The sequence below is a fragment of the Phoca vitulina genome, unplaced genomic scaffold (assembly GCF_004348235.1).
Source record: "Phoca vitulina isolate PV1807 unplaced genomic scaffold, GSC_HSeal_1.0 scaffold1, whole genome shotgun sequence".
Classification (NCBI taxonomy): domain Eukaryota; kingdom Metazoa; phylum Chordata; class Mammalia; order Carnivora; family Phocidae; genus Phoca; species Phoca vitulina.
In genome coordinates this window covers 108,632,709-108,645,092 of record NW_022589704.1, presented here as the reverse complement: position 1 = coordinate 108,645,092, position 12,384 = coordinate 108,632,709, and the positions used below count along the sequence as shown (strand labels likewise).

The window sequence follows — 12,384 nt, the reverse complement described above, 5'->3', positions numbered from 1 at the left end:
CAACAGCAGGTTTCATTTAAGAATGTCCTTGAAAAAGCAAGACAGGTTATTAATCTTATCAAATCACAACCCTTGAGTGCACATTTTTCTAATTTTCTGCGTGAGGGAAGGGAAATACACATACAGCATCTCTGCTAAATTACTGACTTACCAAGGTTTAGAAACGATTCACACTATTTTCCTAGGGCATATAATTGGAACCGTGTAAACCGTGAGCCCCTACGCCATACTAATGCAAACAATTTTTTTCCAGGAGCAGCTGCTGCTGCTGTGATGTCCAGTTCTAAAGTAACCACAGTCCTGAGGCCGACTTCCCAGTTGCCAAACGCTGCTACGGCTCAGCCAGCAGTACAGCACATCATTCACCAACCAATCCAGGCACGTCAGGTTGTGGGTAGTCAGCTTGCAAGTACTAGGTGCCTACTCAGTTCTTGACTCTGCTAGAGCCTGGGAAGAGTCCTTTGACCTCAAGTGGCTTTTGATGTAGTTGCCAAGAGGCGGCCAGGAAAGTTGAGTTCTATACATTGTGATGTGATCAGCTGTCGGGATTTAGAGGAGCTGTGGTAAGGGAAGCTTTCGCTGGGATGGGTGTGGTAACAGGGATTCAGAGAAGTGGAGAGGCAGTGAAAGGGAGCAATACTGTGAATGGTGATGGTTACGTACAGGGTTTAGTAGAGGCGAGCCAGAACTGAAGAGTTTTTCGTTCAGACCAGGATTTATGAGCCCCTGCGTATTCTGTGCACGTTATGCAAGTGTGCATGCTTTTCAAGGAAGACGGTCTGTGCCTTTCAACTTTTTTTCAAGGAAATCTGTGAGCTCAGTACTACTGAGATATAGTGTGTTGTGATGTGACATTGTAATGTCTCTAAATTCAGAGCTCTAAGATACAGAGTGTAAATTTGATTTTGTACACAACAGAGAGCCACTAAGTTTTTTGAACACAGTAACGTACGATCAAAGAAATACTCTTGAAAGATTAATGAGCTGAATCACAGACAGGAGATGAAAATTCAGATACTTTTGGGGGCCAGACTGGTAATGTATGTGGAACAGCAGGATTTAAGACAATAAGGAAGGGTGCTGAGTAGGACACAGGGTAGCACATGTCCAGCATAGAGTTTTCAATTTAAAACAAAATAAGAGACCTTGCTGGCTAATAAAACACATTTGGAGACTCATTAGGCCCCTGGAGTGTAAATGGTATACAGAAGAGATTAGAGAAAGAACCAGGACAAGGAGTTCAGTAAAGATAGTGTGACGATCCTCCTGTGCGACAACAAGCTGTAACAGCAGGCACAACAGGTAAAAGGTCTGGAAGTGAGAGGTAGATCCAGAATGGGCAGCATTTGCGAATTTAACTGTGTGTATCAGGGTCAAGAAAGGGACTACTCAGGAGAGCTCAGATGATGGAAAGAATCGATGGTGGACAAGCAGGTGAAGCCCAGGGTGGAAAACTCGTTTGGTGAAGATTTTACACACAGATGTAGTATAGGGAAGGTACAGGAAGTACTTCCATGTGAAAACAGCCAGAGAACATCTGGGCACCCTGAATCTTCCGCAGGCAAGTGCTGTTTTCATGTGTTTGCTTAGAGGGACTGAGAGCCAGCAGTTCCATCCAACGGCTTAGATCCCCCTGTGGAAAGCACTTGGTTGTGTGGTAGTGTAAAATGTCTACACCAGGACCAACAAATCTGTGGGCACTCTAGATCTGAAGGGTTGGATCCCAACTCCTACTAATGGGACAAAATGTTTCATCCAGTCCTACTTGGAAAGGAGGAATTTATATAGTCCATCCAGCCAAAATAGGATATTTTTTGGTAATTCTGTCTCTTGGGTGTTAAAATTACCTATCTGAAAAGAGAATTCCTTAATCAGAATGGTGAGAATTTGCTTTCATTTGGACACAAACATGCTTGTTTGAAGGCCCAAGTTTCAAATTATACTTTCATTGTTTGGCTTACTGTATTTTATTTTGCTTCTTGTTTTAAATGAAATATTTTTTCTCTTCTCTTGGTAGTCTCGTCCACCTGTGACCACCTCTAATACCATCCCTCCTGCTGTGGTAGCAACTGTCTCAGCCACCAGAGCTCAGTCTCCAGTCATTACTACAACTGCAGCACATGCTACTGATTCAGCACTTAGGTATATTTGGGGGTTTGGAGATCAGGCCCTCCTCCTTTCCCTTTTTCCTTTCTTTTCATTTAATTCAGTAAATCGTTATTGAGCGCTTTTTATGAGCTGTGTAGTGTTCTAGATGCTGGAGATAAAGCCTGTCGCTGGAGACATACAAATAAAAAATGAAGTTTTTTAGATGGTGAAAAGTGCTTTGGGGAAAAATTAGATAGGGTGGGATTTGGAGTGACAGGTTAGGCAGTACAGGCTTACTATTTCCTGTACGGTGATCTGGGAGCACTGTTGTTAAGAATAGATTGGAGCAGAAAATTGAAAGATGTATTGAAGTGAGCCATGTGGCTGTGTGGGATAAGAGCATTCTAAGCAGTGGGAACAATAAGTGTAAAGGCCCCAAGACAGGAGTGTGTTTGCCATAGTAAGGAGAAGCAAGAGGCTAATGGTAGGAGAGCGGCAAGAGATTATTTTAGGAGGTAACAGGGTCTCCAGATTCGGGCCTTCGGAAGCCCTCTACAGGTTTTGACTTTGCTGGGGTGCAACGGGAAGCCTTAGCAGAATTTTGAGCAGAGCAGCGTGATGGTCTGAAGCCTGGCTACTGTGGAGAGGCAAAGTTGGAGAGATGGTTTAGAAAGGTATGTAGGAATCCAGAAGAGATCATTGCTGGAGGTGGCAAGACATGGTTAGATTCAGAATAGATTTTTGAAGTTGGTTGAGGATTTCAGAGGAATTACGTAGGGGCAGTGAGAGAACAAGAGGAGTCAGGTTGTTCTCTCACTGCCCCTACGTAATTCTTCTGAAATCCTCGTATCAAGTAACTTGATATGAGGGACAGTGGGAAGAGTAGGTTTTGGGGAGGAATTCCAGACTAGTCTTGGGCATTGGAAGGTTGTGCTGACTTCTGAGCATGCAAGTAGAGATGATGAGATTGGTTAATAGATAAGTTTGGAGTCCAGGGGAGAGTTATGAAGGAGATTATTTAGGAAGACTGTATAGATGGGGAAGAGGTTTATGAGAGAAAAAATGTCTCCTAGATGAGAGGGCTGGAGGGGGAAGCAGTGTTCTCAGGGGAGAACCCAGATTCATTAGGGCAGGGAGGTAAAGGATATATTCAGGGAAGAGACTGAGGATGTAGGGGATTTTGCTAAATGGACTGTAAGTTCAGAGGCTGCAACAGAAGGGTTGGGTATCTGAAAAGGGAGAGAACTATAGAGCCGTACAGGGATAGTCTGGCTGATGAGGGAATGATCTGTGATGCTTCCTAGAAATGACACAATTGGGTGAAGACATGTTTGTCCTTCTGATCCCAAGCCATATTGTGGTAAGGCTATGAAAGTTGGGGGGAGACAGTGGGATGTGAGTCTCGCCAGGAGGTCTTTTTTGATTCATGTGTTTGGTTATGTGGTGCCTTTGGCAATATAAACAAGAAGAGATTCACTGAACAGAAGAAGGGGTAGTAGGCGTGGAGACTAAAGCTGTCAGACCAGAGACCATCCATAACTCTCAATTGCCAGTTGGAGGCAGGGCAGAGTGGTAAGTCTAGATGCCTCCCTGGTTTCTTCCTTGTTTGACCAAGTAAATAAAGGAAACAAGGGAAAGAAAGTGAGTTTTAGAAAGAATGTTGACTTTCAGGATACTGAGTTTATCCATGGAACAATCAAGTGGCAGTTGTCAGCAGGTGATTGAAGAGATGTTGGTGCCAGAGATAATGAATGGGTTTGGAAGTCATCAACCTGTGGGCTACAGTTAAAGCTTTGAGGTAATCTGAGTCTCTCCAGGGGGAATGAATAAGAAGAGGGCCTGGAACGGAACTCTGAAGAAAGTTAACTTTTATATGCAGAAGTGTACCTAGGACTTATATTTAACCATTAGCTCTATCATTCACTAGCTGTGTGACATTAGGCAAGTTTCTCAACTTTCCTGCTCCTTAGTCTCCTCTTCAGTAGAATAAGGACACTTTCTGGTAATTGAAAATATTGCCTGAGGTACAAAGAGACACAACTGCCCAAAATAAAGTAGACTGTGTTGTTTGTTTTAATTTTATATTACCTGTATATATTGAGATGGTATGAAGAAATTCAAAAGTTACGAATGTGTATACAGTGAAAATGAGTTAATTTTTTTTAAACCATGTTATCAAAGTATCTGTCTTTTCCAGTGTATTGAGTTTTTAATAAAAACAGATGTTGAATTTTGTCAGATGTCTTTTCAGCATTGTGGCAGTCACTGCTCTGGGCACTAGAACTACACTAGTGAATTAAACAGACAGAAACCCTAATGACCAGATGATTTTTCTACTTAAATCTATTAACAGTGATAAATTTCTAATATCTAGCTCCCTTTGAATTCTGGAGCCAGAAAGTTTAAATAGACCAATTTCCACTGGAGAAATAGAAAAAAATTTCAAAGTAGTATCTTCCGAAAAGCACCAGGCCCAGACAGTTTCATTGAATTCTACCAAACTCGCAAAGACCAGAGAAACCAATATTAATTAAATTGGTTCAAGGCATAAAAATGAAGGAAGGTTCCAAAAAAAAAAAAGTGGTCTTACTCTTTATGTTAAATAGAGTAATCCTGTGTGCCAGGTTTTTTTTATCATTTCTTGTTGTTCATTGCTTGGTTGAATGAAATTTATTCTCTGCTGCTTTCTTCAAGAAGGACTTAGAGGACCAGTGTTTTGCGTTTTCACATATTCAAAATCATTTTGCAGGTATCATTATACTTAAGCAGTAGTTTAGGTGATAATTCTTTTGGTTTCTGTATTTTTTTCTGTGAGTATTTTATCGCTATTTTTCCTCTGCCTTCTAGAACTGGATAATGTACAGAAGTCTGAGGCCAGCCTGATTTTTTTTAATCCCTTAAAAGGATCTTGATATTTTTGCCTGATTGCCTAAGATTCTTTATCTTTGAATTTCAGTGATTTTCCTGGGATGTGTTTTGTAGTGACCATTATGTATCGTTTTGTTCTGAAACATGGTGTACCTTTTTAATCTGCAACATGAAACTATTTATGAACAGTTTTATTGAATTGTATCTTTGTATGTTCATTCTGTTCCATTTTAGTGAGGGGGGCACCCAGTTACGTATTTGTTGAATCTTTTTTGCACGACTTCCTTATCTAAGCTTTATTAATTTTTTCCGTTTTGATTCTGCTTAATTTTCTCACAGTCTTCTCTGTTTCTTACTGAGTTTCCAGCATTGTCTGTCATGCTCTACTTTTAGTTTTGCCTTCATTCCTGACGCAGCTGGATATTTTCTTCTGTTTCTGTCTTGAGCTATGCCTATTTATTGAGCTATGCCTGTCTCCTGTTGTCTTATCCTTTTGTCCAGTGAGCTCTTACATCTTTGCTTTGTGTTTTCATTTTGTGGAAGGAGTTATTTCATTACGTTTCTTCATTCATGGTACAATTTTCATCTACTTAGTGAAAGCCTTTCTAGTAAAATTCCCCTTTTTCTGTCCACCATTTTTCTTGTAGCATCATGAAATAGATCTTGTGCTGGTTGCTTTCTGAGTACTCATCTTTGAGTGGAGTTGAACTTATTCTGCATCAGCTATTTGTAATTGGTTCTTGTAGGCTGGGCTGTGTACTGGGTTAGGGGAAATTTTCCTAATGACTCAGGATACTCTGTTCGTGTTTTCTTGGTTGTACTTCTCTCCTGCCAGTGAAGATAGACTGCCCCAGATGGCAATTTCTCTTTTCTTTGGGTCTCACCACATGCTGGGGTCTTTTGTGTGTGTGTGTGTGGTTTGTTTGTTTAAAGTAAGCTCTACGCCCAACATGGAGCTTGAACTCATGACCCTGAGATCGAGAATCACATGCTCTACCCGCTGAGCCTGCCAGGCACCCCTCACCACATGCTGTTTTTCACATGGCGCTTATCCATATGTGTGGTTCTTAGTTCAGCCCTACGTTGTTGATTATTGGATACTGGAACTGGTCTGTGTCCAGGTCCTGCTTCACTGACAGCTCCTACTGTTACAAACACAAGTTTTTGGTTTTCTGTGTCAGAGTGCACTCCTCACTTTGGAGAATTATACTTGACTGGATTTGTTACTGAACTTGTAGCTGCAGAGATCCTGTGTGCATTGACTCCTGTGTCGCTGTTTGGGTATCACTGCCCTTGGCAGTTCTGCTACCTCTTCTGTGGTTTGAGGTTTCAGGTGTCTCTTAATGTTGCCAAAGATGGGGACTGCATTCCTCTTTGTTTTGTTACTATTCTCTGAGAGGAGGAGAAAATCCCAAACCTGCAGTCTCTGCCTGCAATACTTCTTGTCCCCACTTTAAAGAAGTCAAACAAAGATCCAGCTCAACTCTGGAGGATGGTCACAGGTTCACTCATTGTAAATTAACCCCATATTTTCTGTGTCAAGTTTCTAAATTGGGTCTCTGTCCCTAGAGCAGCCTTTGAGACCATTAAAGAAAATTTCATCACTAGGAGAAGGGGTATATTGATTAAGACAACAGACGTGGGAGCACTTTCTAGCTGAGTGACGCTGCTTAATCTCTGATCTTTTTTGTGTAGGGGTGAGTTGCCACTATGGACTCAGGGGTGTTTTATTTACTCAGTGTATTTTAATGAAAATCCTTTTTTTTCCCAGTTGCCCCAGATTCGGCTAGTGAGAACCCCTTCAAACTGGTTTGAGTGTCATTTTGATAACTCCTCTTGGACTTTGAGTACTTTCTACTTTTTGGTACATGATAAATTAGGCCCTTTTTTATTTTTCTGTCTCCCTAGTCTTGAAATCAGCCATTTCTCCAACAATTCTTGGTTCTTTTTAGTGGAGAATGGTAATTAGAACCCAAGATCTGGGTGCTAAGGGTATACATTGCTCCTGGGTTATCATTGCTTTTGGACTCTTTCTGTGGACAGAGGTAATCAATACAGTAAACACAGTCATGTCTTCATACTGATATTTCCAAATGAAATTTAACATTACAGGTTTTTTTCTTTTTTCAGTTTTATATTTATACATCTTTTCTCTTACACTGCAAATCTTCTGTCAAGACATTAACATAACTACTTGGTTTTTTGGTCCATAATGTAAAAAAAAAATAGTTTCAAAGTAACAATTCAGAGTCCCAAGTTCACATGTCTTAAATCAACCCCTTATTTTCTGTAGATTAAACTAACAATAAGACTGAGTGTGAAGTTTAAGACTTCCTCCCCGTTCTTTTGTGTTCAAACTAGATCCCACAAAACGGAGTGAGAATATATTCAGAGGTCACTTGAAGTGATCGTTTTCTCTGTGGGATATGTAGTAACATTTTCTGTTATTTAATTTATATTCACATATTTCCAAAATAAAAATATACAAAAAGGTATACAGTGAGGAATATCACTCTCCTCTCTGTCCCTCAGATATAGCATGCTGGGGCGCGCCTGGGTGGCTCAGTCGGTTAAGTGTCTGCCTTCAGCTCAGGTCGTGATCCCAGGGTCCTGGGATCCAGTCCCATGGTGGGCTCCCTGCTCATCAGGGAGCCTGCTTCTCCCTCACCCTCTCCTTCTGCCCCTGCTTGTGCTTGCTCTCTGGCTCTCTCTCTCTCTCTCAAATAAATAAAAATCTTAAAAAAAAAAGACATAACTTTCAAAGAAAATACAGCATATTGTATTTTTCTCTTAATATATTCTGGAGATGATCCAGATCAGTACATAGAGATATTTATTCTCTTTATTTTTAGCTGTGTTGTACCCCAGCTTATGGATGTACTGATGGACATTTCAGCATGTGCTGTTGCATATTCGTGATGGTGTACTTTCAAGATCTGTGGAAGTGGGAGTGCTAGGCCAAAGAGTAAATGCCTCAGTTTCGTCACCTAGAAATGGCAATAATCGGGGTGCCTGTGTGGCTCAGTCAGTTGAGTGTCCAACTCTTGATTTTGGCTCAGGTCATGATCTCACAGTCCTGGGATCAAGCCCTACGTCTGGCTCCACACTCAACAGGGAGTCTGCTTGAGGATACTCCCTCTCCCTCTGCTCCTCCCTGGCTCATGCACGTGTTTTCTCTCTCTGTCTCTCTCAAATAAATCTGTGGGGGAAAAAAGAAAATGGCAATAATACTACCTACCTCACAGGTCATTATAAGGAGTGCTTATATTAATATATGTAAAGGAATTAAAATATGCCTAACATGTAATGTACTTTATAGACATGTTCGTGGTTTTTTTTTTTTCATTAAGAGTAAATGAAAGTCAAAGACTACCATGTACTATAGTCTGTGCTTTCAAAAGCACTTAAAAAGATATTTAAATACTTAATATAAATATTCTTTTCTGGCTATTTTTTTTATGACGCAGACCTTTTAAATATGAGTATGTTTAAGGTGAATTGAGGAGACCCTTTCCTGGTGATTTGAATGTTGATATTATTCTTTGTTATGAGAGTCTTCAAAATTATTTTTATAATTAAGTTCATCTGTCCTAAATTTTGTCATTGTTTTAATTATATATACATATATCTCTCTGAATGGTTTTCATCATAAATGCTGGGAGCAGGTGTCTTACATGGCACTGTGCTTAGCGTAGTACATTGTCAACTATTAAAACTCCAGTCTCCAAAATGGATTTTTATCTGTTAAAGCCCCAGAGACATCCTGATAGTTGCAGTGACGAGTTTATGCAGGTGGTCTATGTCGGCAAATATCATTCTTCTCATGTTACTCTAAAGTCACCTTTCAGTAGGGTGTGAAAGCCATACAAGGAAGAAGCCAGGCTGCAAAACAAAGTCCTAATTATTATTCACTGACTGGACCAGTGGTGTTCAGAATCCTGTTACTTTGAGCAAGGTCTGCGTCTCCACTTGCCACATCAAGAGTAATATCCTCAGGCTGATTCCGCAGGGATTGTACCAAACACTTGACGCTGCACCATGCATTTGAACTCCCACGACAACTGGTGTAATGGTCATCTTCAGTAATTTCAGGAGCCATAAAGGTACTTCAGCTCTCAGTGTGATAGTGGAGGTCCTGGTCAGAATTGGCCTACCACATACCGGCTAACCTAGTCCAGGCATCTTACCAGTGTGCTGCTGCCCTGGTGGTGACTGATAAGGCTAACTGTGGAATAGCCACAGAGCTTGTATTTTTCTTCTTTGTGTTTCTGGATGTAACTTTTGGGCTATGTTATTCATAATAAAAAGTGGATTCTGCCATAATGTGGAGAGAGAATGAAACCTAAACAAAATCTCAAAGTGGTCATTTAAATTACCAGAGAACATCCATTCCTCGTTCCCAGCCTTTTAAAAATGACTAGTGGAAGAGGCATAATAGAAAGGCTTAAAAAGAATGACCGAAAGACTTTTTAGGATTATCCAGGTTTTTAGGTTTCTAGGTTTTTTCTGGCTTGAGAACATGAGAGTCACTTAAGGAAATCTTTTGGGGTCCTTTACATTTTGGGTGAACATAGGGAATGGGCCTGGGGAAATGGCTCATCCTGGAAAGCATAAAGATCCAGTCTCCAGTAGTAGGCTTTCTCCTCAGTGAGTTCCACCAAGTTCCATAGTTGTATCCGTGGCCAGTTTTTCAGCTTTCCTTTGAACTCAAATGATAAAGCATTTAGCTCTCTTTCTTCAGAGAGAAGACCATCCTTCATTCAGTTTGAACACTTTATTCACAGATATCCTGTCCTGTCTGTTTTTAAAGCATTTTGAGAGAGGATGTTTATGATGAAACCATTGCTTAGTTTAGAAACATGCAGTCTCGAAGTTTTTATCCTTACAAGCTCAGCTTATTCACTTCTTTTTAATTTGTATTCACATGGTTTCAAAATATAAAAGCATAAAAAGATGTGTAGGGAGTGTCACTCTCTCCTCTGTCCCCCATCCACCAGGATCCTGGTTCCTTCCCTTTTACCTTTTCTAAGTTACCTGATAATAACTAACTGGATGTCGTTCCAGTGTTAATATAGTCAGATTCAAATGCAGTTCTTATTTTTATCCTTTCTACCCAAAATTAACTCATACATTCTCTTTACTTTCTTTAAATATAACAACATGTATTGAAAGTTTCCTATTTCATTACTTAGACAGCCTCATTGTTCTCTTAGTACCAGCACAGTGATCCATCGTACGTGTGAATGGGTTTGAGGTTGTTTCTCGTACTTGACCATCATAAGTAATATTGCAGTGAATAACCTTATACTTCAGTCATTATCTATGTGTGCAAGAATACCTGTAGGATAAATTCCCAAAAGTAATCAGAAGGTATATGCAGTTATAATTTCAATACCTACTAATTGCCTTCCTTAGGGTTTATACCAGTTCGCACTCCTTCCAGAATGTTTAGAAGTGCCTATTTCCTTGCAGCTTGAACAACATTATGCTGTCCATTTGGGGGGTTTTTGCCAATCTGATAGGTGAACAGTGATATCTCTGTGTATTTTAAATTGTATTTCTCTTCCTATGAGTACGAGTGAGCATCATTTCTTTGTTAAAGAGACACTTGTGTTTTCTCTTTAGTGAACTGGCTATGTATATCCTTTGCTTGTTTTTTATTGGGCTGTTATTTTTCTCATTGACTGCAAGGAGCTCCTAGTATATTAAGAGGATTACACTTTAGTTTGAGTCTTTTGACCATGCTTATAGTGTGTTTGTGTGTTTTGCTATGTAGGTTTGCTTATTTGTTCACAGAGTAAATTTTTTGATCTGTAGTTTTTGGATTTTGAAAGCTTTCAGTAGTTAAAAAGCTCTCATCCATTCTGAGGTTATAAAAGAATTCTTCTGTCTTTTCTTCATGTACTTTTTAATTTGCTGTAAAATCTTCGATCCTCCTCTTATTTATCCTGGCATAGTAATGCATGAAGCATGGATCCAATTTTATTTTTTTCAAAGGGCTACCTAGTCTTCCCAACATCATTTATTAAATAGTCCATTCTTCCCCCTCTGACTTGAGAAGCCAACTTTGTTATAATGTCAAGTTTTCTTGCCACTGCTGCAATTCCAGTAACTTGCTGCCAGTTAATTTGACATGGTTTCTGTGTTGATATCCCTTTCAATCATTAGACAATCATAACTAACTTTTGAAGGAATCATATGGTAAGGAATGATAGGAAATTGAGAGCGGGTTAGTGCTTTGGGGGCAATGGGGTGGGCTACTGTTAATCAGGGTTGTCTGTAATCCTGCCTCGTAATGTGAAAACCTTAGTGTGTATCTCCAGCTTTGTCCACAGAGTGAAGTGTATTGATTATAATAATGCTCACTCAAGATTGTCCTAGAGTGTTGGTTAACTACACTGAGAGTGCTGAAAATGACTAAGGATTAATTGATTCAGTTCATGGCACATATTGATACCTTTGGAAATAGGTTTATGGGACTTACAGAAGAGAAACTTGACAGGCCATTTACTTCATTGGTTCACCTGTGGATGTCACAGACCTAAAACTACAGCCATATGATGATGGTCTAGTACAAGATAGTAAATGGCCTGGACAGCCTGCATTGTGTTTAGAGACAAGTGAGAAATCATGTCTTTTCTGTCTATTTCAGCCGGCCAACTTTGTCTATCCAGCATCCACCGTCTGCAGCAATTAGTATTCAGCGTCCTGCACAGTCACGGGATGTAACCACAAGAATCACACTGCCATCTCATCCTGCTCTGGGGACGCCAAAGCAACAGCTTCATACCATGGCGCAGGTAAAGCCAGAGGTCAACCCATCTTTGGAGGCTGTGGGTTAAAACCAGATTTGTGCAAAACTTTCCGAGAACCTAGTAATATTGAAGGCAGTGATTGCTTTTAAACTGGATGGAGGGGCGCCTGGGTGGCTCAGTCGTTAAGCAGCTGCCTTTGGCTCAGGTCATGATCCCAGGGTCCTGGGATCGAGCACCGCATCAGGCCCCCTGCTCGGCGAGGAGTCTGCTTCTCCCCCTCCCACTCCACCTGCTTGTGTTCCCTCTCTCGCTCTCTGTCAAATAAATAAATAAAATCTTTAAAATAAATAAATAAATAAAATAGACTGGATGGAGGGGGAAATGTTCTTGTTTATAACTGTGTCATGGGATATCCCCCCTCCCCCCCTCCCCCCTCCTCTCCCCCCCCAGAAAACGATCTTCAGCACTGGCACACCAGTGGCTGCAGCAACAGTAGCACCTATACTGGCAACCAACACCATTCCTTCAGCTACCACGGCCGGTAAGTTGGCAGCCCTGCTTTTCCTCCTAAGGAGGTGTGAGGCATGAGTGGTAAGTTAATTTCTCAATTCTCAGCTTCAGTCAGAGAAAAAGAATAGGGTGAATTCTCTTTTCCCAGGAGCTTTCCTCGGGT

The 12,384-nt window shown here is 40.6% G+C and overlaps 1 protein-coding gene across 5 annotated transcripts in view; it reads left to right on the top strand.

The window, feature by feature from the left end:
• The window catches only part of SAP130 (Sin3A associated protein 130), an 84,976-nt gene that overhangs the window by 13,932 nt on the left and 58,660 nt on the right, over nt 1-12,384 (top strand). For all 5 annotated transcript variants that reach the window (XM_032412771.1, XM_032412781.1, XM_032412762.1 and 2 more), the window contains exons 6-9: nt 254-378; nt 2,018-2,142; nt 11,609-11,756; nt 12,162-12,252. In XM_032412771.1, the coding sequence (XP_032268662.1) occupies nt 254-378; nt 2,018-2,142; nt 11,609-11,756; nt 12,162-12,252 (489 nt within the window). The remainder of the gene's footprint in view (nt 1-253; nt 379-2,017; nt 2,143-11,608; nt 11,757-12,161; nt 12,253-12,384) is intronic.